Below are 27,543 nucleotides of genomic sequence, written 5' to 3' on the forward strand. Positions count from 1 at the left end.
GTAGAATTATCTCAGATTTTTTTGGTCGTATTTTTTAATCGGTGAACCTATAAATAAACAAAAAATATTCCATAGAAAACATCAAACGGGTGGCAGGAGCCGCTGGATTCAGACGGCACAAGACCGTGGCGCGTGGAAGTCCCTACAAGAGACCTAAGTCCAGCCGTGGACGCCTATTGGTTGATGCGATTGATGATGTTGGATAGAAGCAGGCGTTACGTGCATACCTATTAACTTAAGTCAACGTTGCTTAACCAGCTGATGTGCACTGTCCACCACGGACGCGACGTAGTCTTCGCGGGCATAAGCTTTTGCTATACTTACATATAAACGCTAGCTGACTGCGTGTGATCTCATTCCGAGCTACTTGCGGACGGTAAGCATAATCCGTCGTAACTGATGCACCTGACATGCGGATTCGATCACAGTTTCCTAAATCTGAATATTTTCTCCGATACGAATCGGATGCGGTGAGAAAACTAAACTAAAATCCTTAAAACCAATCTAGGGTTCTAGACACTGGGTTTGAGCTGTAGGTGACCTAAGGTAAGGACCTAGGTAACCTTGTTATCCTGTTATAATATATTTGTAGATGGTGCAATAAGTTTTATTCGTAAACTAGCTTATGCTCGCGACTTCGTCCGCGTGGACTACACTAATTTCAAACCCCTATTTCACCCCCTTAGGGGTTGAATTTTCAAAAATCCCTTCTTAGCGGATGCCTACGTCATAATAGCTATCTGCATGCCAAATTTCAGCCCGATCCGTCCAGTGTTTGGGCTGTGCGTTGATAGATCAATCAGTCAGTCAGTCACCTTTTCCTTTTATATGTATTTAGATTAGATGGTTTACTTGAAAAGACAATTTTCTTTATGTACTTAGATGCTCACGTTTGTTATAACGTAAGGTATTAAATTACATCACATCGCATTTCATTCCCAGAGTGCTGATGTGAGGTGCATTGCATGCATTCTTAATGATCGAAATACATTAAATGAGTAGGTATATGGGTATATTTATTTACTGTAATTTTATGATATATATTTGTCTGCAACTTCACCTAATAATTTATCAACACTGACCTTACAAGTACGCCGAAGCTGCGATTGCCGACCTGATTTTCGAAGCAACTTGATTTTCGCAATTTTAAAATATCTATCGAGGGGTAAACCAATATTTTTTTGACTCTTATTTTTTACTTTCAGGATTTTTTCCTATTTTTTTTGACTTTAATATTTATGCTTCTGTATGGGAGTGTAACATATTTCTACAATTTTGCTAAATTTCAACTTTACAGCCATATTATAGTTTATTTCTTCAGACGGACTAAACACTACGACGCAAAGGACTTCTTGTGCTACTAAGGAACTCTAAAAAGGCAAAGTGGGAAGCACAAGTCAGTATTCGTTTTTCCATTGTTAAAGTTTATAGGCTAAGGCTGTGCGAGCGTGCAGGGCGTTCGCTCCCCGATTGCCATCTCGACCTGTCGCGTACTATACCTAACGAGGGGTGTGTTGGTATGTTTTATTATTAACTCGAGCGTCGTAAAGATGTGCAATCTAAGATGCCCTTAAACTTGCCTAGAGCATAACTTGACAAACCAGATAAGCAACTTCGAAGGGCGAGCAATGCACTCTAGCCTAATGGCGTGTACAGAGCTTTTTTTGTATACCTATCTCCAGGACTGATGTTACTGGCCAAACTCGATTTTAGGACAAAAACCAAATATCATAATATTATGTTAAGTATTTTAACAATTGGGATGATGTTATGCTACGCCAAGAGAACACCTCCAAAAATGAATTTTTTTGGCTGAATTGTTGGTATTCTGCCTGCAATTGTGCATTTTAGCCAATGGTGAGAGTGTATCAGCCAATTAGTGGTGATTGCAATCCTTTTTTAGGCCAAGCAATCTGCAGGGTGATTGCCTAAAACCTGCATCAATCATTATTACAATCTCAATTGTTGTGATTGGCTGAATTTGTGCGATTCTTGTTGCAACAATGCATTTTAGCCAATAGTGAGCGAGCGCCAACCAATCAGAGGTGATTGCGATGGTGACTTTTTAGCTGTCATTCTCCCGCAATCGCGCAGCAGTGTTATACTTTGAGTGCTATTGTGAAGTGTTCTAAATGTACTACGTATAAGACCCGATTTGTCATCTCTTCATTCAGCTTCATCTAGCTCGCTATATTCACGAAATTTTTCGTTAGTTTCTAGCTTCGCGCTTTACAAAAGCGCTCGAGTAGATACGGCTAACAAAACTGTGGAGTCGGGATCACCGGGATGTTTGGATTTCATTTAGGTTATTTTAGATTGACATCCATAGGTACATTTTGGGCGGCAGTTTTTTTAAAGAATATTAGCCATGTTAAATGACTAATATTCCCCTTTCCTCTCCAACTAAGCGTCTAACTTGTGCTAGGAGTAGGTACGACAATAGTGCTACAGGCGGGGCTTGAACCGTCGACCTTTCGGTTTTCAGTCCACTCCTTTAGCCGTTGAGCTATTGAGGCTCTAGTTATTCCTATATCTATTTGGTTCATCATTATCATCATCGCAACCCATTGCCGGGTCTCCTCTCAGAAAATTTTAGGCCATAGCCCAACACACTGCCTAAGTGCGAAGACTTCATTCGCTTTGAGAATATCATGCAGGTTTCTTCACGACGTTTTCTTTCATCGTTAAAATAAAATCAATTCGGTTCGGTGATTGTAATTTAGAATATAATTTCCGGGACAAGACTCGTTTATCCTGAAATTGTTTTAGATGGTAACGGGTAGGTATGAATTATTATCTTTTTATAGTCTTTTTACATCTAGACTACCTCGTCAGCGTCGTCTGGTACTTCATTAGGTACATGATGAAAATACCAAGTTGGTAATCTTGAAAATGATAATAATAATTACTTGGTAGGTATAAAAAATGTAAGGTAGATTATGTTGATACGCTCTGATTGTTGTTTATGTGATTTCGTTTTTCAAATCCTGCGGGAACTCTTAGATTTTCCGGGATAAAAAGTAGCCTATGTCACTCTCCAGGTCTTTAACTATAACCATGCAAAATATCACGCCAATCCGTTGCTCTGTTGCAGTGTGATTGAAGGACAAACCAACAATCAAATACACTTTCGCATTTATAATATAAAAAATAAAATACCAAGATGTTGGTTATATATACAGGTACCTACTGAGATATTTTTTGCTAGAAAAACGGGAATTTTTTTCTACCGCGTGACCCACAGTGGAATGCGCAAAATGATTTGCCAAAAATTAATCAGCTTTTCATGTCTGTAACAGATTTTTTGTTTATGTTAAAATGGCAAATCCAAATCATCTAATTACTTCCTGATTTAGTGATTTATTGATTCTTGATATTATTAAGTCATTCATTGATGTTACTAGAGAAAGAGCCTGTGAGGTCTAGACGTTACTTTATACGTCATTTTATAAAAGCTGACGCTTTAACAAATTATTAAAAGGGTATCTGGCAAAGGTTGCCACGATACTAAGTACACTGGCAATGCATAAATTGTCATTAATAATATTATTCCGAAGAAAAAAAAAAGACTTTATACTTTGACGAAAGATTTCAGTTGTGAATTGCCTCGCTTAGCATCCCAAAAAACTATCTAAGTAGATTAATTAAATAAGTACAGGGATCTAATGAAATAGTGTAGAAGTCATCAGTAGCATCAAAGGTGACTCGTGACAAGCTTAGAAAAAATTGACACAAACACGAAATAAAAAAATTAAATAAAGAAGGATGCAAACCTTTACTAAATTATTGTAGCTATTATTTTAAAGACTCTGAATTCTTAGGTTGTTCCTAAGAATTTTAATTCAACAAGGGACTGACGGAGTGACACTTGTACCTAAGAAAAACCTTACTTAATCGGTGAGTAAAAGAAAATCTCTATGGTGCAACCATGACATGCACTATGCACTGCACGCCCTGTTACTTTGCATATGCAGGAAAACAAACAGCACGTATTTAGTACTACCACGCAACAACATATTATACATTTTATCTGACACACTCTACGCACGTTTCACTACGTCACTGGAGCATCTTCATAAAATAATATATATCGCTGTTGGCTGTACTTTTCGCCGTTTGGCGTCAAAATTAGCGTGTAGTCACATAGTCTCTACCCTAAAGGATAAATTCCAACCTATTCAAGTTGGATTCGGCAGTAAAGGAGGTTGTGAAGCAGCAGTTCATTCGGCTCGTACTTTCTTAACGAATGGCGAGGTTGAGGTACTGCTGAAAGTAGATGTAAAGAATGCTTTTAATTCTTTGGACAGGGCAACTTTGCTGACAGAAGTCTCAACGCAACTTCCTGAAATTTACCCATATGTTTGGCAATGTTACAGCTCTGCTTCTAAATTATTCTTTGGAGATAGCGATATTAAGTCTTCTGTAGGCGTTCAGCAGGGGGATCCTTTAGGTCCGGCCCTGTTCAGCTTAGGGATCCATAACCATATCTCAAATTTAACATCTAAATTTAACATATGGTATCTTGATGATGGAACCATTGGGGGCAACGTGGATGACGTTCTAAAAGATCTTAATCATATTAAGCAACAGTTTGGGAAAATTGGTTTAGAACTTAATTTTTCGAAATGCGAATTGTTTTTTACAGAAAAACTGTCGCAAGAAAGAATTCTATTGGCCTCTGAATTATTCAATGAAATTTCACCTAATATTAAAATACTTGATAAACGTTCACTTTGCCTTCTCGGTGCTCCTCTTTATAATGAATCCATACAACCACTCTTGGATCAAAAAGTCAGAACATTTTCGGCTAATACCGACAAATTGGGCACTCTAAATTCTCACATTGCATTTTCGATCCTAAAATATTGCCTTTTTGTACCTAAATTAATTTACATTCTCCGCGCGAGCCCAATTTGGAAATTTCATGGACTACTCGATAACATGGATGCCACCCTTAAAAGTACACTAGAACAAATTCTAAATTTAACTTTTGATGAGCACTCCTGGAACCAAGCAACTTTACCGGTCAAGTACGGTGGCATCGGCGTGAGGAAAATTTCCAGTGTAGCTCTTCCGGCTTTTCTGTCCTCTGTGCATAGTATAAAAGAGCTTAGCTCTCAAATTCTCAAATCCAATTCATCATTGACCTATGCCACAGAGGCCCTAGAGAGTTGGAAGGTCAGATGTCCCAATGTCGACATCCCGAAGGAACGTACTACACAAAAACTTTGGGATTTGCCATTGGTTCAACTGACACATACGAATTTGGTTCAAAATCTTACAAGTGACAGAGATCGTGCCAGGCTTCTAGCATTATCCGAAAAGGAATCTGGGTATTGGCTGCATGCCTTGCCATCAAAAAATCTCGGCACACTTTTAGATAACGAAAGTTTTCGTGTGGCTCTAGGTCTCAGATTGGGAACACCACTGTGCCATCAGCACAGATGTCCGTGTGGAAAAGAGGTTGATAAATTTGGAATCCACGGACTCTCTTGCCAAAGGAGCTCCGGTAGGCTGTTTAGGCATGGCTCTCTTAACGATACAATTAAAAGAGCTCTTGCCACCATAAATATTCCTGCGCTCATTGAGCCGGCAGGGATTAGTCGGGATGATGGCAAGAGACCTGATGGATTGACGCTGGTTCCCTGGGAACGGGGACGGGCGCTAATGTGGGACGCAACTTGCGTTGACACATTGGCCCCGTGTCATATCAGGAAGACAGCATCAAGACCGGGAGCCGCAGCAGAAACAGCTGAAAACGGCAAGCGGCGCAAGTATGCCTCTCTTATAGAGAGTTACATTTTTGTGCCGTTTGCCGTGGAGACCCTGGGGCCATGGAGTCTTAGTGCTAAAAATATTTTACGAGACATTTCACCGCGATTAATAGCCTCAACTGGTGACAGAAGGGCTGGCTCATTTTTTGCGCAGCGGATCAGCCTGGCTGTCCAGCGCGGAAATGCAGCCAGTATTCTTGGCACCATTCCACGCGGTCATGATTTATATAGTAATTAGATAAGGCTAGCTTTAAGTTTTATTGTAATAAAAAAAAAAAAAAAAATAATAAAAAAAAAAAAAAAAAAAAAAAAATATAATATGCAAATATATATTCAAATATTAAAATTCTTTCAAAAATACTAGTAGGACCTATCTACATTAAAATATACCTGGCTTTAGTATTAGGTTTCTATATTGTGTTTTTAGGGTTCGGTACCGGTTCGGTCTATCATGAAACCCATACGGTACTTCCCGTTGACCAAAAGCAGGTACTTACTTAAGTAGCACTTATAAGCACCCGTAAAGGGAAAAATCTGAAAACCGTCAATTTGTGGTTACATCACAAAAAAAATTAAAATATCTTCATGAACAAATTAATGCTTAGTTAGTATTTTCAACTTTCAAAGTAACATTACTTGTACCAAATGGGGTATCATATTATGAAAGGGCTTTACCTGTAATTTCTAAAACAGAATTTTATTTATTTTTATGCAGTTTTTGATTTATCATCCAAAATGTAGAAAAAATATGACTGTAGTACGCAACCCTCCGTGCGCGAGTCTGACTCCACTTGACCGGTTTTTAACTATTTTTTTGTATGCAATAAACAAACCCATAAGTACCTACTAATTAACTAATGTTTGTTTGTCGGTGTTATCTTTTCACGGTACATCCGTTAACCCAATTTTAATGACAAAGATCACATGCATCCTGGAGACGGACGTCATCAAATACTTTTATCATCTTGTTAAGAAATAATACTAAATCAAAACATTATTATAATATGAAAAAAAAAATAACCTTTTGATAAGATAATGTGAAGTAGCCCTGAATCTGCCATCAGTAGAGAATATTGCTAATCGTATTTCTACAATAGCAGTTTTTAGGGTTCCGTACCTCAAAAGGAAAAAACCGGCCAAGTGAAAGTCCAGCTCGCTCTTTAAGGGTTCCGTACCTAATTATCATGATCAACATATCACCGCGGCGATGAAAAAATATTTTTTTTCAAGAACCATTCGTCTGCGAGTCCGCTTCGCAATTGACCGAGTTTTTACAATTTCTTAAGGCTGCAATCTCATGAAAGAAAGTACGCTCGTAACATTTCAATCCCTTGAACGTTTTAACTGTATACAGACATACACGAGTGTGGGAGATCTGTAAGTGAGCCAAGGTCAGATTAACCCAGACCTCATGTAAGCGGTTTTGATTCACAACTACTTGTATAGGTATTCTCCTTTCGAGAAAATGTAAAAGGTTAAAAGGTTGTAATGATTACACGAGCCTTGTATAATGGTGAGAGTTATTAATCTGTGCTTTTAAATAAACTAGCCTTTACCCGCGACTTCTACTTTTTACACGACAGCCAAAAAAAACCGGCCATGTGCGAGTCGGACTCGCGCACGAAGGGTTCCGTACCATCCATACTATACTATATACTATAATATTATAAATGCGAAAGTGTGTCTGTCTGTCAGCTAGCTTTTCACGGCTCAACCGTTCAACTGATTTAGACGAAATTTGGTACAGAGATAGCTAACATCCCGGGGAAGGACATAGGCTACTTTTTATCCCGGAAAATTGAAAAGTTCCCATCATCTAGTTATCTATAACGGCAAAAAATCACGTCTGTTGTATGGGAGCCCCCCTTAAATATTTCTTTATTTTAATTTAGTCATTCATTTTTAAAGTGACTATATAACTAAATATTCTGTAAATATTTCTAGCGTCTACCTGTTGCCATTATCAATATCAAGCAAAAACGAGCAAAAAATTCACGTTCGTTGTATGAGAGACCCCTGAAACAGGTACTTATTTTATTCTGTTTTTAGTATTTGTTGTTACAGCGGCAACAGAAACTTCACGGTTCATGAGATATGGTGATGCATGATCAATCAAGCCTTCAAGCTTCATGAAAATTGGACGATATTCTTACTTACTTGTAAGCATTTCATCGTGATCAACCCATCGCCGGCTCACTACAGAGCACGGGTCTCCTCTCAGAGTGTGAAGGGTTTTGGCCATAGTCTACCACGCTGGCCATGTGCGGATTGGTAGACTTCACACACCTTTGAGAACATTATGGAGAACTCTCAGGCATGCAGGTTTCCTCACGATGTTTTCCTTCACCGTTAAAGCAAGTGATATTTAATTACATAAAACGCACATAACTCCGAAAAGTTAGAGGTGCGTGCCCGGGATCGAACCCCCGACCTCCGATTAGAAGGCGGACGTCCTAGCCACTAAGCTATCACAGTTTTTTTGCAAAGTAAGCATTTACTGGGTTGATTTGTCTGAGTTTCAAAAACTCGAATAGTTTACTGTTAACAGGTACAGCCCTTCCCTAAAGAGCGCCACCACAGGATGGGAAGGCCTATGTCCAACAGTGGACGTTCACAGATGTCATGATGATGATGATGATGATGATGAACAGGTATAAAACAAAGACGCAAAGTAGGTATAAATTCGCTTTACTGCCTACTTACTTTAATATTCTACTCAGTACAGGTCTGTACTAGCTAGAATTATAATATAACACTAGTCCCTTTTATTTGATACCCGTTTCAAAGAGGGTTCAAAATAACGTAGTTAGGTTATCCTCTTTTAGAACGTCACATTGAATTTGTGATGACATCACGCCCCCTACCCTTTGTCTTCTTTGATTCACGAACACCTCTCTTCTGCCTCTTAAACATAGATATAATTTGAAAATTGAAAATCCTAATAATTAGTTAATGACTACAATTTAATTTTTTTTATGTGATGTAACCACAAATTTACGGTTTTTCATGATTCTAGGTCAACGAGAAGTACCCTGTAGGTTTCTTGACAGACCGACAGACCGCGCGCCTTGCGCCGCCTGAATCCATTGGCTCCCTGCGACTCGTCCGATCGTCCGTCCACCTAGTAAGGGGTCTTCCAACGCTGCGTCTTCCGGTGTGACGTCGCCATTCCAGCACCTTGAGACCATAACGGCTATCGGTTTTACGAACTATGTGCCCTGCCCATTGCCACTTCAGCTTCGCAACTCTAGTTCTCCTACGGATCTCCTCATTTCTGATTTGACCACGAAGAGAAACTCCAAGCATAGCTCTCTCTATCGCCTGCTGAACGACTCTGAGCTTTCTTATGAGGCCCATAGTTAGCGACCATGTCTCGGATTCATATGTCATCACTGGCAACATGCACTGATCGAAGACTTTGGGTCTTCAAGCTTCAATTTTGCAACGCAGACGAAGATAATAGAAAGGATTTTCAGCCATTACACTAAAGATTGAAGTGAGGGCAGAAGAAGTGACAAAAAAACTTATTGTTGTCTGCAAAATGAATTCTGAAAGTTTGGAATACGGACGCTCTGTATTTCAGTCACGACGTCAGTCAACTTTGAAAACGAAAAAATACGTGTCTAATTATTTATTTATTTACAAAGCTGCCAATAAACTCTTGCGAGTTTCAGACGGGTACAAAGTGTACATCTAAATGTATAAAAAGAAAAGGCGACTGACTGACTGATCTATCAACGCACAGCTCAAACTACTTGACGGATCGGGCTGTTTGGCATGCAGATAGCTATTATGACGTAGGCATCCGCTAAGAAAGGATTTTTGAAAATTCAACCCCTAAGGGGGTGAAATAAGGGTTTGAAATTTGAGTAGGTAGTCCACGCGGACGAAGTCGCGAGCATTAGCTAGTACAGTATACACTGAAAGTATCTAAAGCTTTAGGTATTAGTTATGTACAGTTCGCGATAAAAAGTAATTTACAATGGGCTTTAGAATGACATTTAAGTTTTGTAGAGCGTTGTCTCTGTCACTCATATCTATATGACGTTTTGGCGGTCTCAACGACAGGGACAGCGCTCTACAAATCTGCTATCTCCTTCTAAATGTCGATGTACATTACTTTCTGCCGCGTACTGTACATGTTGCTCTCCATAATACCCGTAGTACGTGACATCTCGAGATGGCAATCGGGGTGGGAATGTCCAGCACACCCGCACAGCCCCCGCACTAACCTGGTGCGGGCGAGCGCGGGTGACATGCGGGTGTGCGAGGGGTCCCCCAACCTCATACCCCGATGGTCGTCTCGATCTGTCGCGTACTATACCTGTCCAACGAATCATGAGCTCGGTTTAAGATGGTAGGTAGTTCGCATAATAACTTACCAAATGTTATGATAACATTGTAAATACCTATATTCTTTTATTATACTCCTAATCTATTAATAATCATGTGGTTGTGATATAAAGGTACCTAAATACCTACCTAATATTATGAAGTCTTAGAGTGGTTACACACTGCATCTGATCCAAATCTTTGAAAATACGTTTCGAAGTATAGTCATAGAACTATTTGTATGGTTGTTTACGCACTAGTCCCACTTCTGTCATCCGATTTCTCTCCTTCATCCGTGAGTCTCCAATCCGGAAGAAATTCGGAGCGAAGTAGCCATAGTACCTACTGTTTTTATGAATCTTTTCGCATTACCTCAGATTCAAAGTGCGTAAGTAATATCCGAATTCGGTCTGAGTTTATCATGTCCGTACTCCGTACCTATTTTCATGGATTCGGATCGGATGCAGAGAGCGTAACCCGTAAACCGTATCGTAAGAATATAAAGTATGCTACGTTTGTGACAGATATAGGAACGTTTAAGTAGCTAATAGCTATAGACTTTGTTAGTTAATTAGATAATATTAATAAACAAAAAAAAACAAGTAGGCACATGATATTTTTGGAGATTGTAACTATCCACATAATTAAAAAATCTACAGATAAACGAATTAGGTAGGTACCTACTGTTTCCGATTAAAACCAAAATAATAAAATTTGTTTTAGGATTTTTTTCTATTGGGGAAAATGTATCCAATCGTGTTTCTATTTCATGAGGAATTAAGATTAACCACTCAAAAATCACATAGTGAAATATTAAAGTTATTAGGTTTTTTGTTTGCAAATAAAAAACTTCCAAAAGTCACATGCATTTATGAACATTGGATTGTAAAACTTACCTTATTCAGATGACGTTAAAGTCATAATAATTAATCTATGGTATAGGTACAAGACCAGTATGAGAGGATATTTTTCACGGATACGTTTTTTAATTCACCAAAATAAAGTAAATAAAGTTTTATTTTGATAACCATTGAAATGAATTACGCTTTTTACTATAATAATTATTGTTCGAGAGTGATGATTGATGAGTCATGGTTACTCTGCACGCTAAAGTTCAAGATGTTTAAAAAAAAAGTATCCAAGCAAGGTCGCGGCTACTATAATTATGCAACAATGCTTTTACGTAGAAGGTGATCAGTCAAATTATTGAAAATCTGCCAAGTTCATTGTTTCTTCAAGTAAACTTTACGACTTCCACGCCAAATGCAACAAGGGTCAGATGCTTTATTAAATGTTATCTCGACCCTAACCTGACTTCGTGAGAGTGTTTGGTACTTTCATACCTACTAATATTATAAACGCGAAAGTGTGTCTGTCTGTCTGTTCGTCCGTCTGTCTGTCTGTCTGCTAGCTTTTCACGGCCCATCTGTTTAACCGATTTTGATGTTTGGTATCAAGTTATGTCCTATCTAGCTATCAAGCTAATGCATACCTAATATTTATTCATAACCGTTTGAGTTAAGGAGAGGAATAATTAGATTCTGCTTTATGGTTCAACGTTGCTTTATTTACAGCAAGGTACGAAATCGAATCGACGAGTAGTAAAGGTTATTAAAATATATCGCAGAAGTAAATTAAAATCAAAGAATAGATGATGCGTCATTATAAATTCGATTCGGCAGGTCCTGTAAGATTGAATGTTTTATTTTTACGTGCACTGTTTAGCGACTGGCAATCTTAGCAATTTGATTCTTATTGTATTGAAATAAGCATTACAATTATTTGTATTTTGTTTTCAGTCATCGGTTGATGAGTGCCAATCGTAAATGGTTGCGAGTTGCGACACTTCTTCAAGGGTGCTGAGGGATTTGTTAGAGACAATTGACGATCACAGACCTTTGGTTCCTATTGTTTTGTATTTTTAGGTTTTTCTGTTATTATTACTTAACTAGCTGTTGTCCGCGACTTCGTCTGCGTGGATTTTCGTTTTTCCAAATTCCCCGGGAACTCTTTGATTTTGAATATGTATGTTTATTAAAAATCTCGTGATGACGCCGAAATAAAAAGTAATCCACATCTATCTCCGAGGTGCAAGCTATCTCTGTATAAAGTTTAATCAAAATCGGTCAAACGAATAAGCCGTGAAAAGATAAAAGACAGACATATATAATTATGATACGAGTATGGATTAAACTACTTATTACATATTTTATATTTATCTATAATAAGATGGGATGCATTTGTCACCCAATTAGAGATGGTTAGTGAAATGACACCGATAACGCCACACGTCAATCAATCACTCTAATGTTATTCCATCAATCCAATCGTCATCGATTCGACTCGCGGCCGGACAATCGCCTCTGCAATACTATTTTTACACTAATCTTGGCGGAATGCCACAATACTGCGCCCTCGCTCCCGTACACTCGACTTAACTCCGTCTGGGAAAGTCTGTTTTGCTACTAAAATCTTTTGATAACTACTGAAAATTATAACCCGATTCGTATTCCATCGCCATCAATGAAACATCTGCGGTTGACCACGAGAGAGTACCGAGTGTGACGGAAATAGCGCCAGGGCTGCTGGCTGAAGTGAGTTTCAGTCGCACGAATGATGGCGCCGTGAGCGTCTCACGCGGCGGCCATGGTGTGCCACAGATGGACGCTAGCTCTAATTTTAATCTTCGTTCCTATATTAGTTACAGTGGTAAGCGCATTCCGCGTAAGTTTACCTGGACGCTCTCAAGAAGTGAAACCCGAACGAAGACACAAATGTGAGGACTGTGGTGTGAGTGACCGTAACCTTGACCCCGTTGTACATAGTTTTAAAAAAGAAAGTGCGAAACGTTCCTTCGATGATATTAAGAAGGTTTTTAGTGATAAACGATATGCTTTTACGGCAAAGTTGACAAAAAAGGATGAACCGGACGATTTAAAAATTGATAATGATGATAATAAAGATAGTGATTCAGTAAAAGCTAGTTTTGAGCGTTTAGAAAAGGTTGAAACAAAAATTAAATTAGATACGAAACCTAGAACTAAAAAAGTGTCGTTGATTTTAGATTTCAACGACGATGATGACGACGACGACGATAGTGAAGTCGAAAACGATGACGACTATGATCTGCCAAAGTTACCTGTTCATAAGAAACCAGTTGTGGTTGATTCTAAAAAGAAAATAGATGAACCAAAATCGACCGCACCTGTGAAACCAGCGCCAAAACTCAAAGATAACAAAGATGAAATTAAAGATGGTCAGAAAGATACAACTTTGACCCAAATAAAGCAAAAAATAGATGTAACGAATGTTAAAACCGTTATTAAAGAATCCTTAAAATCCAAAGCTGAATTTGAAAAGCCTTTGAAAGCCACGCCAAAACCAGAAATTGAAAAGAAAAGTGACAAAGAAAATGATTTAAAACAAAGCTTAAAAGAGTCTGATTTACCAAAAATTAAGATTATAAGTAAACCAAAAGATACCTCGACAAAGGACCCGATAGTATCTGAACCAAATCAAAAAAGTATAAAGATTAAAATTACAGAGAAAGATGATGGAAAATCTAAGCAAAAAAGCACTGACAGTAAAGAACCGTTACCGAACAGTAAAGAAAAAGATGTCGAAAATGATGCGTTAAAGATTAAAAAAATTCCAGAATCGAAAAAGAGTGTAGAGACAACTTCGGAAAAAAAAGTTGATAGTAAAAGAGAAACTACAAAAGCTGAGAGCGAAAACAGCCGCTTACACCAACTATCTGATGCTTTACACAGGCGAAACTTATTACATAGTAGATTTGAGGATTTGTACGCATTTTTCCCAACGTTTGCGCCAAACTTTTCACGCGTACATAATCCAGAGTGTCGGCGTCACGGGCAAATACTTTTGAGACAGTTGCGTGGAACAAAATTATGGGCTTTAAATAGTGAGTAATTGTTTAACATTTAATAACAACAGAGTTTGTTTACTTTAAAACTTAAAATTAGATTTTAACGTAGCTTTTCATTAGGATGCCTATACGTAATTATTATACAGTTAAAATTAAGGTGAGTTGTTGATTAATCCACACTAATTTATAAATGCGAAAGTGTGTCCGTCCGTCCGTCCGTCTGTCTGTCTGTCTGTCCGTCTGTCTGCTAGCCCTTCACGGCCGAACCGTTCAACCGATTTTGTCGAAATTTGGTACAGAGATAGTTCGCATCCCGGGGAAGGACATATGCTACTTTTTATCCCGGAAAATCAAAAAATTCCCACGGGATTTTCAAAAACCTAAATCCACGCGAACGAAGTCTCGGGCATCATCTAGTATTTTTAATAAAGATTTTGTGAGGCTAAAGGCTACCTTAGTAAGTTAGCTTACCTGGGTAATAAACACAGATAACGGAATATAATAAACAATTATTTAACAGCTCGGTAATGACCGTGTAGTATAAAAGATACAGCCTACATAGATACATTAACTTTATTGAATGACATTTTAACACGACATTAATATCTACCAAAACACGCGAATTTGTTTAACATACTATACGTAAGTACTATCAGAATTTTCAACAGCGTAATGTACGTAAGAAAACCTAATCAGTACCCTTATTATAAATGCGAAAGTGTGTTTGTTTGTTGGTTTGTCTCAATCACGTGATTTGACGTAATTTTTTGCATGGGTATAAATAAAGACCTAGAGAGTGACATGGGCTACTTTTTATCCCGGGAAATCAAAGAGTTCCCACGGGATTTTTAAAAAACCTAATTTCACGCGGACGAAGTGGCGGGCATCAGCTAGTTATTAATAACCATTAATTTACAAGATTTTAAATAATGTGTGTTTAAAGTAATTTATGTATCACTTCCTTTAACGGTGAAGGAAAACATCGTGAGTAAACTTGCATGCCCGAGAGTTTTTAAAGGCGTGTGAAGTCTGCCAATCCGTACTGGGCCAGCCTGGTAGACTATGCCAAATCCATCTTATTCTGAGAGGAGAGCCGTGCTCCGTATTGAGCCAGTGGTGGGGATGATGATGATGATGATCCAAATACAATAGTAATAAATTTAATTCAAGCATTTTTGTATATTTTTATGAATAAATGCATTATTATATACAGGTCGAGATGGCAATCGGGGAGAGAACAACTCGGTGCGGGCGAACGCGGGAGACGTGCGGGTGTGCGGGGCCGTTCATCCCCCCGCCTCATACCTCGATTGCCATCGCAACCTGTCGCGGACAATAAATTACGTCTAATCCATACTATAATATTATAAATGCGAAAGTGTGTCTGTCTGTCTGTCTGCCTGTCTGTCTGCTAGCCTTTCACGGCTCATCCCTTCAACCGATTTCGACAAAATTTGGTACAGAGATAACTTGCATACCGGGGAAGGACATAGGCTACTTTTTATCCCGGAAAATCAAAGAGTTCCCACGCGATTTTTAAAAACCTAAATCCACGCGGACGAAGTCGCGGGCATCATCTAGTACCTTTATAATTTTTTTTATCTTCAACTCATATTTACAGAAGCACTTGTTCTACAGTTGTAGAATACGTAGTTACCTACATTGAAAACTTTGTGTTTGTAAACGTTTGCGTTGAATTGCTCCCAAAGGGTTGCGACAGTTGGACAAATGTGAAATTTTTCATTACCTACAGTGCTCGACGCAACAGCGAAGATTCCCTCGGGGTTGCTTCAAGGCAACGGCATACAGCTGGGTGACTTCGACCAGTGCTTGGGGATCCGGGCCAGAGTACAGCTGGACACTGGCAGTATAGTCCGAGTCCAGGGCAAGTATTGCCTGGCCATGATCGACTTGAAGGCAGAACATCCGGCTCTGGAGACGCCTGTTCATCTGGCGCAGTCCAGAAATTTGTTCAAGAGCAGAATTGATGATGTGAGTATAACTTCGTGTTGTAAAGGCTATTCATCCATACCAAAGATAAATATATTATCTTTGTCCATACTAACACTCAAAGTCTAAGTCAAAGTCAAATTATTTATTCAGAACTAGATGATGCCCGGGACTTCGTCCGCGTGGATTTAGGTTTCAAAAATCCCGTGAGAAATCCTAGATTTTCCGGGATAAAAAGTAGCCTATGTCCTTTCCGTGGATGCAGGCTATCTCTGTAGGTACCAAATTTCAAAATCGCTTGAATGGATGGGCCGTGAAAGGCTAGCAGACAGACAGACACACTTTCGCATTTTTAATATTAGTATGGACAGGTAACATGTTACGCTTACTCACTAATGCTACGAGGGTTCCAAACGCGCCCAAGTCTGAGAAGAGCCCACAACAAACTCAGCCGGATATTCACTACTATTATAAACGTGAAAGTGTGTTTGTCTGTCTGTTTATTACCTTATCCATCCGCATAACCGATTTCAATGAAATCTGGCACAAAGATAGCTTGAATTCTGAAGACAGACATATAGATTTTTTAAAAACCGAAATTCACAAAAGTGTTTAGTTAAGTAAATACTGTAAATGAATAAAATTATCCAAAAAGCTCAGTGGATATTAAATGCAGACAACTTTACATAATGTTAAGGATGTCTTTATCGAAGTAATTAATTTTAAGAGCAGTGGGAGTTGTTAATGGCCGTCGTATAGGTATAATAATACAAGTACCTACAGGGTTTCTTAAAAATACCAGGATTTCATACAACGTTTTTATACATTACGATAAAAAAAGGTTAATTTATCATCAACACAAAAAATTCAGGTAAAATTAGAAACTACAGAAATTAAAACTAAACATAAGAGCTAATAAATAAGTAACTTAGGTACTATACTATATACCTATAACTAGGTTTCAATGAAAAAGGTTATATGATAAAGTAAATAAATATTACAAAATTAAGTATGTTAAAATAATAATGAATTTCAGTTTTTTTTTAAAGAATATTAGCCATATTAAATGACTAATATTCCCCTTTCCTCTCCAATTAAGCGTCAGGCTTGTGCTAGGAGTAGGTACGACAATAGTGCAACGGGCGGGGTTTGAACCGTCGACCTTTCGGTTTTCCGTCCACTCCTATACCGGTTGAGCTATTGAGGCTCCTTATGCAAAGGTTTCTTGAATTTATACTTCCGTATCGTCAATTCTACACTACTCATCCGATTTTTAGGAAAGGTAAGTAGGTACAGTGTGGGTAGCTAGGTAACCTGGACAAAAACTTTTTATATGCCAGGAATAAGGGTTCCAGTGGGATCCCTGTAGGAACTCTTTTATTTTCGCAGATAAAAGGTATCCTGAGCTAGCGCGCACTACGGTAATTTTCTGTACTTACGTTTTTTCCCCGCAAAATCTGTGAACTTATAGAACTACATAGCAGCGCGCGTTTGCTGAATTAATTCCGCACCGGATTTTACTTTAAACGCACCTCCACTCGACGCACCGCAGCGCGTGCCCCGCCTTAACCATCGGTTTTTCGGTACAAAAAGTAAATGCAAGCTATGTCAGGCAGAGATCTATAGAGCGCACTTTGACTTTGCTCAGACTATATTTACAAAGTATAAAACGAGACAGATTTATGTGAGAGATATAGCTTTGTCTCGTTTTAACTCTGTCTTAAGTCTAAGCTAAGTCAGAGTGCGCTCTATAGATCTCACCCTCAGTGTCAAATTTCGTCCAAATCGGTTAATCAGGTGGGAATTGAAAAGTTAGCAGACAGACAGACACAGTTCCGCATTTATAATATTAGTAGGTATAGAAGTTTGCATGACTGTTTTTAAATGTTTATGTGTATGTCGACCATAGAGATGTCGACTTAGTTAGGGTTGTCTAGTCATAGCAGACTCATGAGATCATCAGAGTCATGTCATGACTCATAAATAAGGGTTGCTATAGTAATTGTTGAGGGTAGTCTGTGTTGTCTATCATAATGCGAGAATTAATCGGTTAATCTAATATGTTGTAATCCTGACTTATTCTGTAGGGCGATTGTCTGAAATCTGCATCAATCATTATCACAATCTCAATTGTTCTGCTTGGCTGAATTTGTGCGATTCTTGTAACTTGTTGCAACAATGCATTGTAGCCAATAGTGAGCAAGCGTTAACCAATCAGAGATGATTGCGATCGTGACATTGTAGCTGTCATTCACCCGCAATCGCGCGGCTGATTAATCATCATCATCTTTATGAAGGCAACAGGCTTAATCCCGACATGTACATTTTTTTAAATATTTCTTTTGTATTCTTAAATTTCTTAATATCTCTGTCTTCTAAACCTTATCATAATTTGTTTAGCCAGGTCACTTCGTGCCGCGCTTCTCCACGCTAAGCTGGGGAGTCTGCGTCCCCTCGCCCTGCAGCCCTGATGACGTGGAAGTCATCCTCAGAGATGCTGTCAAGCATTACCAGTACAAAACTGGTATCAGCATAAGAGTCAAGGTCGACGAGCATGATTGCTATGCCAGGAAGGGAGCTAGCTGGTGGAAGGAGTGGCTGGATTTGCCTACCATTTTGACGTTGTAAGTGATTTTTAAAGACGAATTTTCAAGATAAAGTAAAGTAAAGTAAAATAATCTTTATTGTACACAAAAACCATAGCAATAGAATATATAGAATATATAACAAAGATGTTTGCAAGTACAATAGGCTGCCTTATCTGTTAAAATAGCGATCTCTTCCAGGCAACCTTAGGATAGATGACATAGTAAAAATTAAAGAAAGCGGAAGGGGTGTACTGTGTACTAATTAATTAAAGTTAATAAAAATACATCAGTAAATAAGAGAAGGATAGACGACAGATAAGTGGAATAAAAAGTAAAAATAAATAAATAAACACATCAAATTTAGGACAAATAAAATAGTTTAAATTAAAAAAAAACCGGCCAAGTGCGAGGCAGGCTCGTGCAACAAGGTTTCCGCACTACAGTCGTATTTTATCGACATTTTGCAGGATATTTCAAAAACTATGATACATAAAATAAATAAAAATCTGTTTTAGAATGCACAGGTGAAGACCTTTCATATGATACCCCCATTTCATATATGTAGTTATCTTACTTAGAAAATTGAAAATACTAATTATTAGTTCATGACCACAATTTAATTTTTTTGTGTGATGTAATCACAAATTCACGGTTTTCAGATTTTTCCCCGAATGTCAGCTATAAGATGCCTACCTGCCAAATTTAATGATTCTGGGTCATCGGGAAGTACCCTGTAGGTTTCTTGACAGACCGACAGACAGACAGACAGACAACAAAGTGATCCTATAAGGGTTCCGTTTTTCCGTTTGAGGTACGGAACCCTAAAGAAACTAGGAAACCTGTATACCTACTACCTACCTGTAAGTTCTGTGTGAAGTTTGTTAGGAGACCCGTTCTCAGTATTGGGCTGGTGTGCGCGGATGGTTTGAGATGATTGAATATAATCCTGCCTTTGTAAATGAAAGTTCTGCGATTTAAGGTACCTTGGACTTTTGTATAAAACGAAATTTACTGGAACTCTGTCTAGAAGCAGTTATTAGCGCGTTTAATTAAAAGGGTTCTCATTTCTCAAGGGGTAATGTCTATTTCAGGTAAATAAATCGAGGAACGAAAATAGTACCTTAATCAGATTTAATGCTAGGGGAGAGTTATATCTATAAGTTTTACATTAATTTGATGAAATAATTGAATAGATTAATAAACAAAGATACCGGGTCGATGCTACTTTAGTACGTTTTAAACACGATCATAAATGAGACAGGGTAGCGAGTTCAGCCCCGTAAAGTATACCTACTATATGAATCACAAAAATAAATAAAATCGCATTTTATATGAATAATATAAAATGAAAAGCTGACTGACTGACTAACTATCAACGCACAGCTCAAACTACTGGACGGATTGGGCTGAAATTTGGCATACAGATAGCTATTATGACGTAGAGGATTTTTGGAAGTTCAACTTCTAAGGGGATAAAATAGGGGTTTGGTGTAGTATCACACCAAATAGTAGGTGGTGATGCATTCTAAGGTAGAGCGTAACTGCTTAGGAGGATCCTTTTCACTCTTCTTTTGAAGATAGGTACCAACATTATAGATATAGGAGAAAATGGAAGCCAGAAGGGCATTGCATATTCTATCATATTCTTTCATTGAATAAAAGCAAATTTTCCTTGTTCACAGGTCCCTTTACGCTACAGTTCTGACTTTGGTATTGATTGCTACTCTACAAGATTACCTTAGCACAAATAACTCGGAAGAAGAACCGTCAGATGAAGGAAAATCTGAAGAGGAAGAAACAGAAGTCGAAGAAAAAAAAGAAAAGAAAACTTCAGGTAAATATTATCGACCAGCTGATGCCCGCAACTTTTTTGAAAATCCCGTGGCAACTCTTTAATTTTCCGGGATAAAAAGTAGCCTATCCAGCTCCAAGTCTTTGACTATACCCATGCAAAAAATCACGCCGATCCGTTGGTCCGTTGCGACGTGTTAAGGACAAACCAACAAACCAACGAACCTAAAAACCAACAAACCAATGAATCAATAAACCAACAAACCAATAAGCAAACACACTTTTGCATTTATAACAGGGGTAGTGATAATATGTGACGATACAGTCTACTAGTAGGTATAAACAGTTATAGAGCGTTCTTTACTCATATTTAAGTATCAGTTAAAACAATACAGATCTATGCCAGCGATATAACGTGTCACCTTTTAACAGAGTTAAGTCTGAGCAACGTCAAAATAGGCTCTCATAGCTCATAGCTATAGATCTCAGCCTTAAAATAAAAATAAGGCAAACCTAAAAAAAAAAAACAATCCCCAATCGATTTCTATACAAAATTGTATCGGTATGCTATCTCGGGTAGTAACAGCTATTGACTAGCCACGGATGACGCCTCCCACTAGAAATCCAAATCCAATCCAGTAGTTTTTGCGTGAAGGAGTAACAAACATACACACACACACACACACATACAAACTTTCGCCTTTATAATATTAGTCGGGATATTCCCAAAAACCAAACTTAAAAACAAAGCTTTATTCACACTTCAACCCTTCCTTCCCCCAACCCTCACCGCCATTCATCCCTTATTCTGCTTATTCACGCCAACATCAAGGTCGTGACAAGGAGATAATACGGATACAAAATTTGCTTAGCAAAAAATAAAGACCGGCCAAGTGCGAGTCGCTCGCGCACTGAGGGTTCCGTACTTCAATCGTATTTTATCGACATTTTGCACGATAAATCAAAAACTATTATGCCTAAAAATAAATAAAAATCTGTTTTGGAATTTACAAGGAAAGCCCTTTCATATGATATCCCACTTGGTATAGTAATCTTACTAATAGCAATATTTGTACATGAACACATGTCAATTTTTTTTTCTTGTGATGTAACCACAAGCTCACGGTTTTTACATTTTTCCCCTCATGTCTGATATAAGACCTCCCGTCTTACCATATTTCATGGTTCTAGGTCAACGGGAAGTACCCTATAGGTTTCTTGACAGACAGACAACAGAGTAATCCTAAAAGGGTTCCGTTATTCCTTTTGAGGTACGGAACCCTACAAATACAAAAAAGTATTGAAAAAATATTTAACAATTTCCACGGACCTCTACACCAACCTTAACCTAGATGAAGTAACAAGAGTTCAACTCGATTGTGATTCAAATTGACACCGAACGACGAGTACTTTTAATTAGCATAAATTACATACACAAGTCTTATAGCTCGAGTTGCAGCACCCCGGGTCACGTCAACTAATTGTTGCTATCACAAGACCTGTGACATGTTTATCAATGCCGCGTGCCCCGCCACAACAATGATTTATGACCCTGAGGGAATAAGGAACCCTACAGACCCCGCGATCAAAATCAAAGCGTTGAAAAAAACGTCTGTTTTATGGTCAAACCTTTAAAGTTTTAAATTAATTAAGTATCACTAATTTACAAGATAATATAATAATTAAAGTGAAAGAAACTTCTATTTCATCACCACACCGATAAACAAAGGACATATTTATTTATAACCATCAGCCCGCGACTTCATCCGTATGGAATTAGGTTTTTGAAAATCCCGTGGAAATTCTTTGATTTTCTGGGATAAAAAGTAGCCTAGGTCCTTCCCCAGGATGCAAGCTATCGCTGTTCAACATTTCGTCAAAATCGGTTGAACAGATGGGCCTTGAAAGGCTAGCAGACAGACAGACAGACGGACAGACAGACACACTTTCGCATTTATAATATTAGTATGGATAGTATGGATGGATACTTAAAATTTAGTAGATTTTTTTATATTATGTGTGGAAAATTAGTCTGTAAACATTTGTCTGTAGTAAGAAATTTCTACATTAATTATTGCTTTTATTATCTTGAGATTAAAACATTTCCCGCCTTAATTTCCAATTCTATAGTGAAATCTATATACCATCCTATCATGTTCCATAATGGGTGCTTATCGGCTGAATTTCGGCTTATTTCAAGATTTACAACGGAAGCTCACCAATTATGTAAGTGATATTATATTGTCCAAATGTGCCCAAGTCCAAACATAGTTGCACTTTCTATTCAAAAGTCAAAAGTCCAATGGTTTATTCAAAATAGGTATTAAATTACTCTTCTTGATGGTCGGTTGTTGCGTTTGTAAGATGATGATTTATACTGGTGATAATTTTTACTTAAAACTAAAGCTACGAGGGTTTCAAACGTGCCCAGGTCTAAGAAGAGCCCACAAGAAACTCAGCCGGGTATTCTTTTCAGTCTGGTCATAGCTCAATGGAATGAGCGATAAACGTAGAAGCAGAATTTAATCAAACGCTCCGAGTGTAGTCAGCCTTATTTTCCAACCAATACCATTACGCACATTATTTATTGTAGACCCAGAGAGGCAGCAATGTGCGCAATATTGATTGTCACATTTTCAGCCGGGATTTAGTGGCTTTGAGGCGGGCGGTGATCATTTGTTATTGGTTATTGTCATTATTCAACTATAAAGTTAGCCGCAAAACCACGTGGGAGATTTGCGAAAATCTCTCTGTAACGTATTACAGACAGATTTTCGTACATTATCCACGTGACGCGTCGTTTTAAACTTCTTTGAACTAGCTCATCAACTACGGCTTTGCTCACGTTTAGTTTCTAAATTTTTTGTCTTAGTAGCGGTCTGCGATCTTTATAGATAACTAGCTGACTCGCCCTGGCTTCGCTCGGGTAGAGTTTAGAAAATTGAGGGGGAGGTTGAATTAAATTTTTCTCTCCGTAAGAACCATCCTCGTACTTCAAGGAATATTATAAAAAAATAATTAGTGATTCATTTTTATATTACTTAGTATATATTAATCTTAAGTTTCTAGACTTAGTGGTTTGATATGAACTATCAGTTTATCTTTTTAAATTGTATAATAAGTAAATACATATGAAATACGAACTATTTTAATGCATAATATAAGCCCTTATTAAAGAACATTTTAATACGCAGATGAATCTACTAGATCACTATCGTTCCTATAGAGAAGAACCAAGAAACCAGAAACTTAATATGCCAAATTCGAAGTTCTCTATTTCATGTTTAAAAAGCTCCTTATTTGCAAACGTGATCAATAAAAGTTAATTTCAAGTTATGGATCGACATTTTAAATGTTTTCGAAAAAGGTCGAATACGATATTCGATTTTTGGGTCGAGGAGCTCTCATTCCATATAAGAATGCTTTTAAATGCCATGATTTATTCAATAAACAGCTGATGCACGCGACTTCGTCCGCGTGGAATTAGGTTTTTAAAAATCCCGTGGGAACTCTTTGATTTTCCGGGATAAAAAGTAGCCTATGTCACTCTTCAGGTCTTTATCTATACCCATGCAAAAAATCACGTCAATCCGTTGCACCGTTGCGACGTGATTGAAGAACAAACCAATAAACCAACAAACAAACACACTTTCGCATTTATAATAAGGGTATTGATAATAATATATTATTTTTGCGTTTACATCCAACGAAGTTCTTATTTCTTCTTTGGGGCGAAGCAGGTTCTCAAGTCCTTGTTTCACTTTGACCATCTCAGATCCATTGTGATCGCCACCAATTTTTAAAATATCGCCATGATTGTGGCACCTTCCTGACTAGAATTAAAGGTTACCTAGGTGGATGCTACATTTATTTATTAGACTAGGTCAGCAGCAAATAATAGAAAGTTTTTCTATTCAAATATACTTTTACTAGTACTTTAGAACCATCAAAGGTCTCTGCCACCACACCCGCCGCCGGATCGGAATGTCTTTCTAACCCAGAGGAACCAGTAAGAAACTTGGCAGTTGCACTTTTCAAATATTAAGATTTAAAGTAAAGTAATTGCAGTCCCGCGCATTGCTCCTAATGAGTCTCGGTCCTGGCATTTTTTTTAATACTTAGATACAGCGAGAAAACGAGCAGGCGGGTCACCTGATGTTAAGTGATTACCGCCGCCCATGAACATTTGCAGCACCAGAGAGGAGCCGCCGATGCGTTGCCGGCCTTTTAGGAATTTGTTGGTCCGCCCCTTGAATAACCCTATGTTATAATCATATGGCATAGTCTGAAGATAACCCAACCAAGTTAGGGTTTTAAGTTTTCACTACTTAGTTGGTATTTGCATTTCGAACGCCATGTCAGAACGATAGTTAAACATTGTCTTTATCGATTAAAACTTCTGTACAAAATGCGTCCCTATCTTAGCATTGACGTTAGAATTCGTCTGTGCGAGACGCTTATACTGTCTAAATTAAATTATGCAGATGCTGCATATGGACCATGCCTGCTCTGTAGGTCAGATAAACTTATTCAAAGGGTCCAAAATGCTTGCGCCCGCTACTGCTTCTCAATCGCGCCCCGCTCTCATGTGAGCCCGCATTTGAACGACGCCAACATGTTAAAAATGGAGGCTCGACGCAAACTTCACTTGGCCACCTTACTCTTCGGTGTCATGTCCACGGGTAAACCTAGCTACTTACGCTCAAGGATAAAATGGGCTCGTGAGAATAGTACGCATATGTCAAGGTCGGCTCCTAAAATTGCATGGCCACACCATAAGTCTGCCTCCTTCAAGGGGACTTTTAAGTATGCAGCCTGTAAAATTTGGAATGACTTGCCTCCCCCAGCCCGTTTAGCGAAATCTTTATACTCATTTAAACAAATTATAAAAAAAAAATACTAGAAAGACAAAAACAATTGTAAGAGTAAGACAGCATTTTTTGGACGTCCAATTTCATTCAAATTTTACAGGACAACATTAAGCGATTTATAAATAGATAGCGGATAATTTTATTATATATGTAGTTCGATGGATTAGTTATATAGATAGGTAGAAAGATAAATAGATAGTTAAGTAGTTAGATAGAAAGACATAATAGATATAAATGTAAAATATTCAATAGAATAGATTAAATAGATAGAGATCTGATTCGTTAAAGCCTAGATATATGTATTGGGTTGAAATTGCTTTACCTACTACCAAAAGAGCACCAGCAAGTAACTCGGCATGTGTCAATATAAAATAGGCACGGGATGTTCGCGCTCCCGATCGGCCCGTGATATCACTGGGGGCCATGCCTGAAAATCAGCGCTGCAGTCGACCGACTGCAGCAATAAGCTGAGGCAGCGCGAGCGCCCCGTTCGGCCAAGATAGACTCTAAGCTAGTTTTAAGAAGTGGGTGCCTGGGTCTTGGGGAACCAGGGAGCATGGACACTGGTCGGCTCCTTGGTTCCCCAGGGACTACGGCACCCTACCTGTTTCTACCCATTTGTAAATTTGGCTGAATAAAAGGTTTTTATTATTATTTTTATATATATAAAAAAGGAAAAGGTGACTGGACTGATCTATCAACGCACAGCTCAAACTAGTGGACGGCTCAAGCTGGGCATGCAGATAGCTAAATAATTATGATGAAAGGCATCCGCTAAGAAAGGATTTTTCAAAATTAAACCCCAGGGGTAAAATAGGGGTTTGACATTTGTGTAGTCCACGCAGACGTAGTCGCGGGAATAAGCTAGTAATAAAATAAGCTCGCGTCCAAAAAAAAGTGAGTAAAGAACACACTCTTTTGTATCCCATTATTTTACGTACATAAAATGCGAGCCAGTTTTATCTACCGCGCCGTTGTCCCGCGAAATGCGTATTTACATAAATAAATTTTGAGGCCTCAAAAACCCTCAGTTTGGAACTCGGGGCTCTTTTCTAAATCAACGAACGAAATAATTTATTATGTAAATTGGGAACGCCGACAGTTTTACGTCACATCGAGTTTTACGCTCGAGTTTTCTTGATATTTTTATTTTTGTTAGACTGAACTATTTCAGCTGTACTTGTATAACCAGTCTATACCAGCTTTTGCTAGGGTGCATACAGAGCAGACTGAGCTCTAAAAAGCTATAGACAGATATTCCACAACCGCACCGCTCGCCACCGTAAGGAATTTCACCCTCACCACCTGGGTGTCTGGTGCACTTCGACCGTCCGCTGTGCCAGATCCTTCTTTCCACGCACATGCAAACTGTGGAACCAACTCCCATCGGCGGTGTTACCACTAGATTACAACATGGGGTTATTCAAGGGGCGGACCAACAAATTCCTAAAAGGCCGGCAACGCATCGGCGGTTCCTCTGGTGCTGCAAATGTTCATGGGCGGCGGTAATCACTTAACATCAGGTGACCCGCCTGCTCGTTTGCTCGCTATCTCTATTAAAAAAAAAAGACGTCCACGGCTGGACATAGGTTTTTTGTAGGGACTTCCACACGCAGTCTTGCACCGCTTGAATCCAGCGCCTCCTTGCGAGTCGTTAACATTGTCTGTCCACCTAGTGGGTGGTCTTCCAACGTTGCGCTTTCCGGTGCGAGGTCATTATTCTAGCACATTTAGACCTCAAGACGTTGAGGTCTAAATGTGCTATCAGTGTTTTCGAACTAGGTGCCCTGCCTATTGCCACTTCAGCTTCGCAACCTGTTGAGCTGTGTCGGTTACTCTGGTTCTAGAGATATGTAATCGATGAAACAAAACATGGAAAAAATTAGGACCTTATTTTGGCTGCGTGCTCGGCCTTAGGTTAGAGACTTTTCCGGGGGTTGCTAACTCAGATCAATAATAGCCCGCAAAGCTCGAATAAAAAATGAAAATCACTCAAAAAAGATTCGTTAACGAAATACCAATGAAAGTGTCAATGGAATTAGACTTTGTTATTGCTTCTCTCCCTTTGTTCCTCTCATTTAAATGAACCAAAAAAAAGAATGATGTTTTTTGCTTTGAAACCCTTTGATGTTTTATTATAAAGTTCTTCAGCTTTATTTTTTAAGGTTTGGTATCCAAAGGGTTCCAACGAGGCTCTATTACTTAGCTTCCACTGTCCGTCCGTCTTTCTGTCAGCGAGCTGTATCTCATTAACTGTAATAGGTAGAAAATTGAAATTTTCACAGTGTGTATTTTTGCCACTGTAACAACAATAATAAAAATTTCAAAATATCGTGAGCAAACCTGCGTGC

General features: G+C 38.5%; 2 protein-coding genes across 2 annotated transcripts in view; one reads left to right on the forward strand and one right to left on the reverse strand.

Annotated features, from left to right (window-relative positions):
- LOC117982930 (neurotrimin-like) overlaps positions 1-27,543 on the reverse strand; it is a 563,100-nt gene that overhangs the window by 90,552 nt on the left and 445,005 nt on the right. The gene's annotated exons all lie outside the window — the stretch shown is intronic.
- The window catches only part of LOC117983290 (nose resistant to fluoxetine protein 6-like), a 29,722-nt gene continuing 14,885 nt past the window's right edge, over positions 12,707-27,543 (forward strand). Inside the window, exons 1-4 of the mRNA XM_034969790.2 lie at positions 12,707-14,028; positions 15,746-15,984; positions 18,343-18,566; positions 20,213-20,364. Coding sequence (XP_034825681.1) covers positions 12,753-14,028; positions 15,746-15,984; positions 18,343-18,566; positions 20,213-20,364 — 1,891 coding nt within the window. The 5' untranslated portion in view covers positions 12,707-12,752. The remainder of the gene's footprint in view (positions 14,029-15,745; positions 15,985-18,342; positions 18,567-20,212; positions 20,365-27,543) is intronic.

Source organism: Maniola hyperantus, chromosome 6 (genome assembly GCF_902806685.2).
Source record: "Maniola hyperantus chromosome 6, iAphHyp1.2, whole genome shotgun sequence".
In the NCBI taxonomy this organism is placed as follows: Eukaryota; Metazoa; Arthropoda; class Insecta; order Lepidoptera; family Nymphalidae; genus Maniola; species Maniola hyperantus.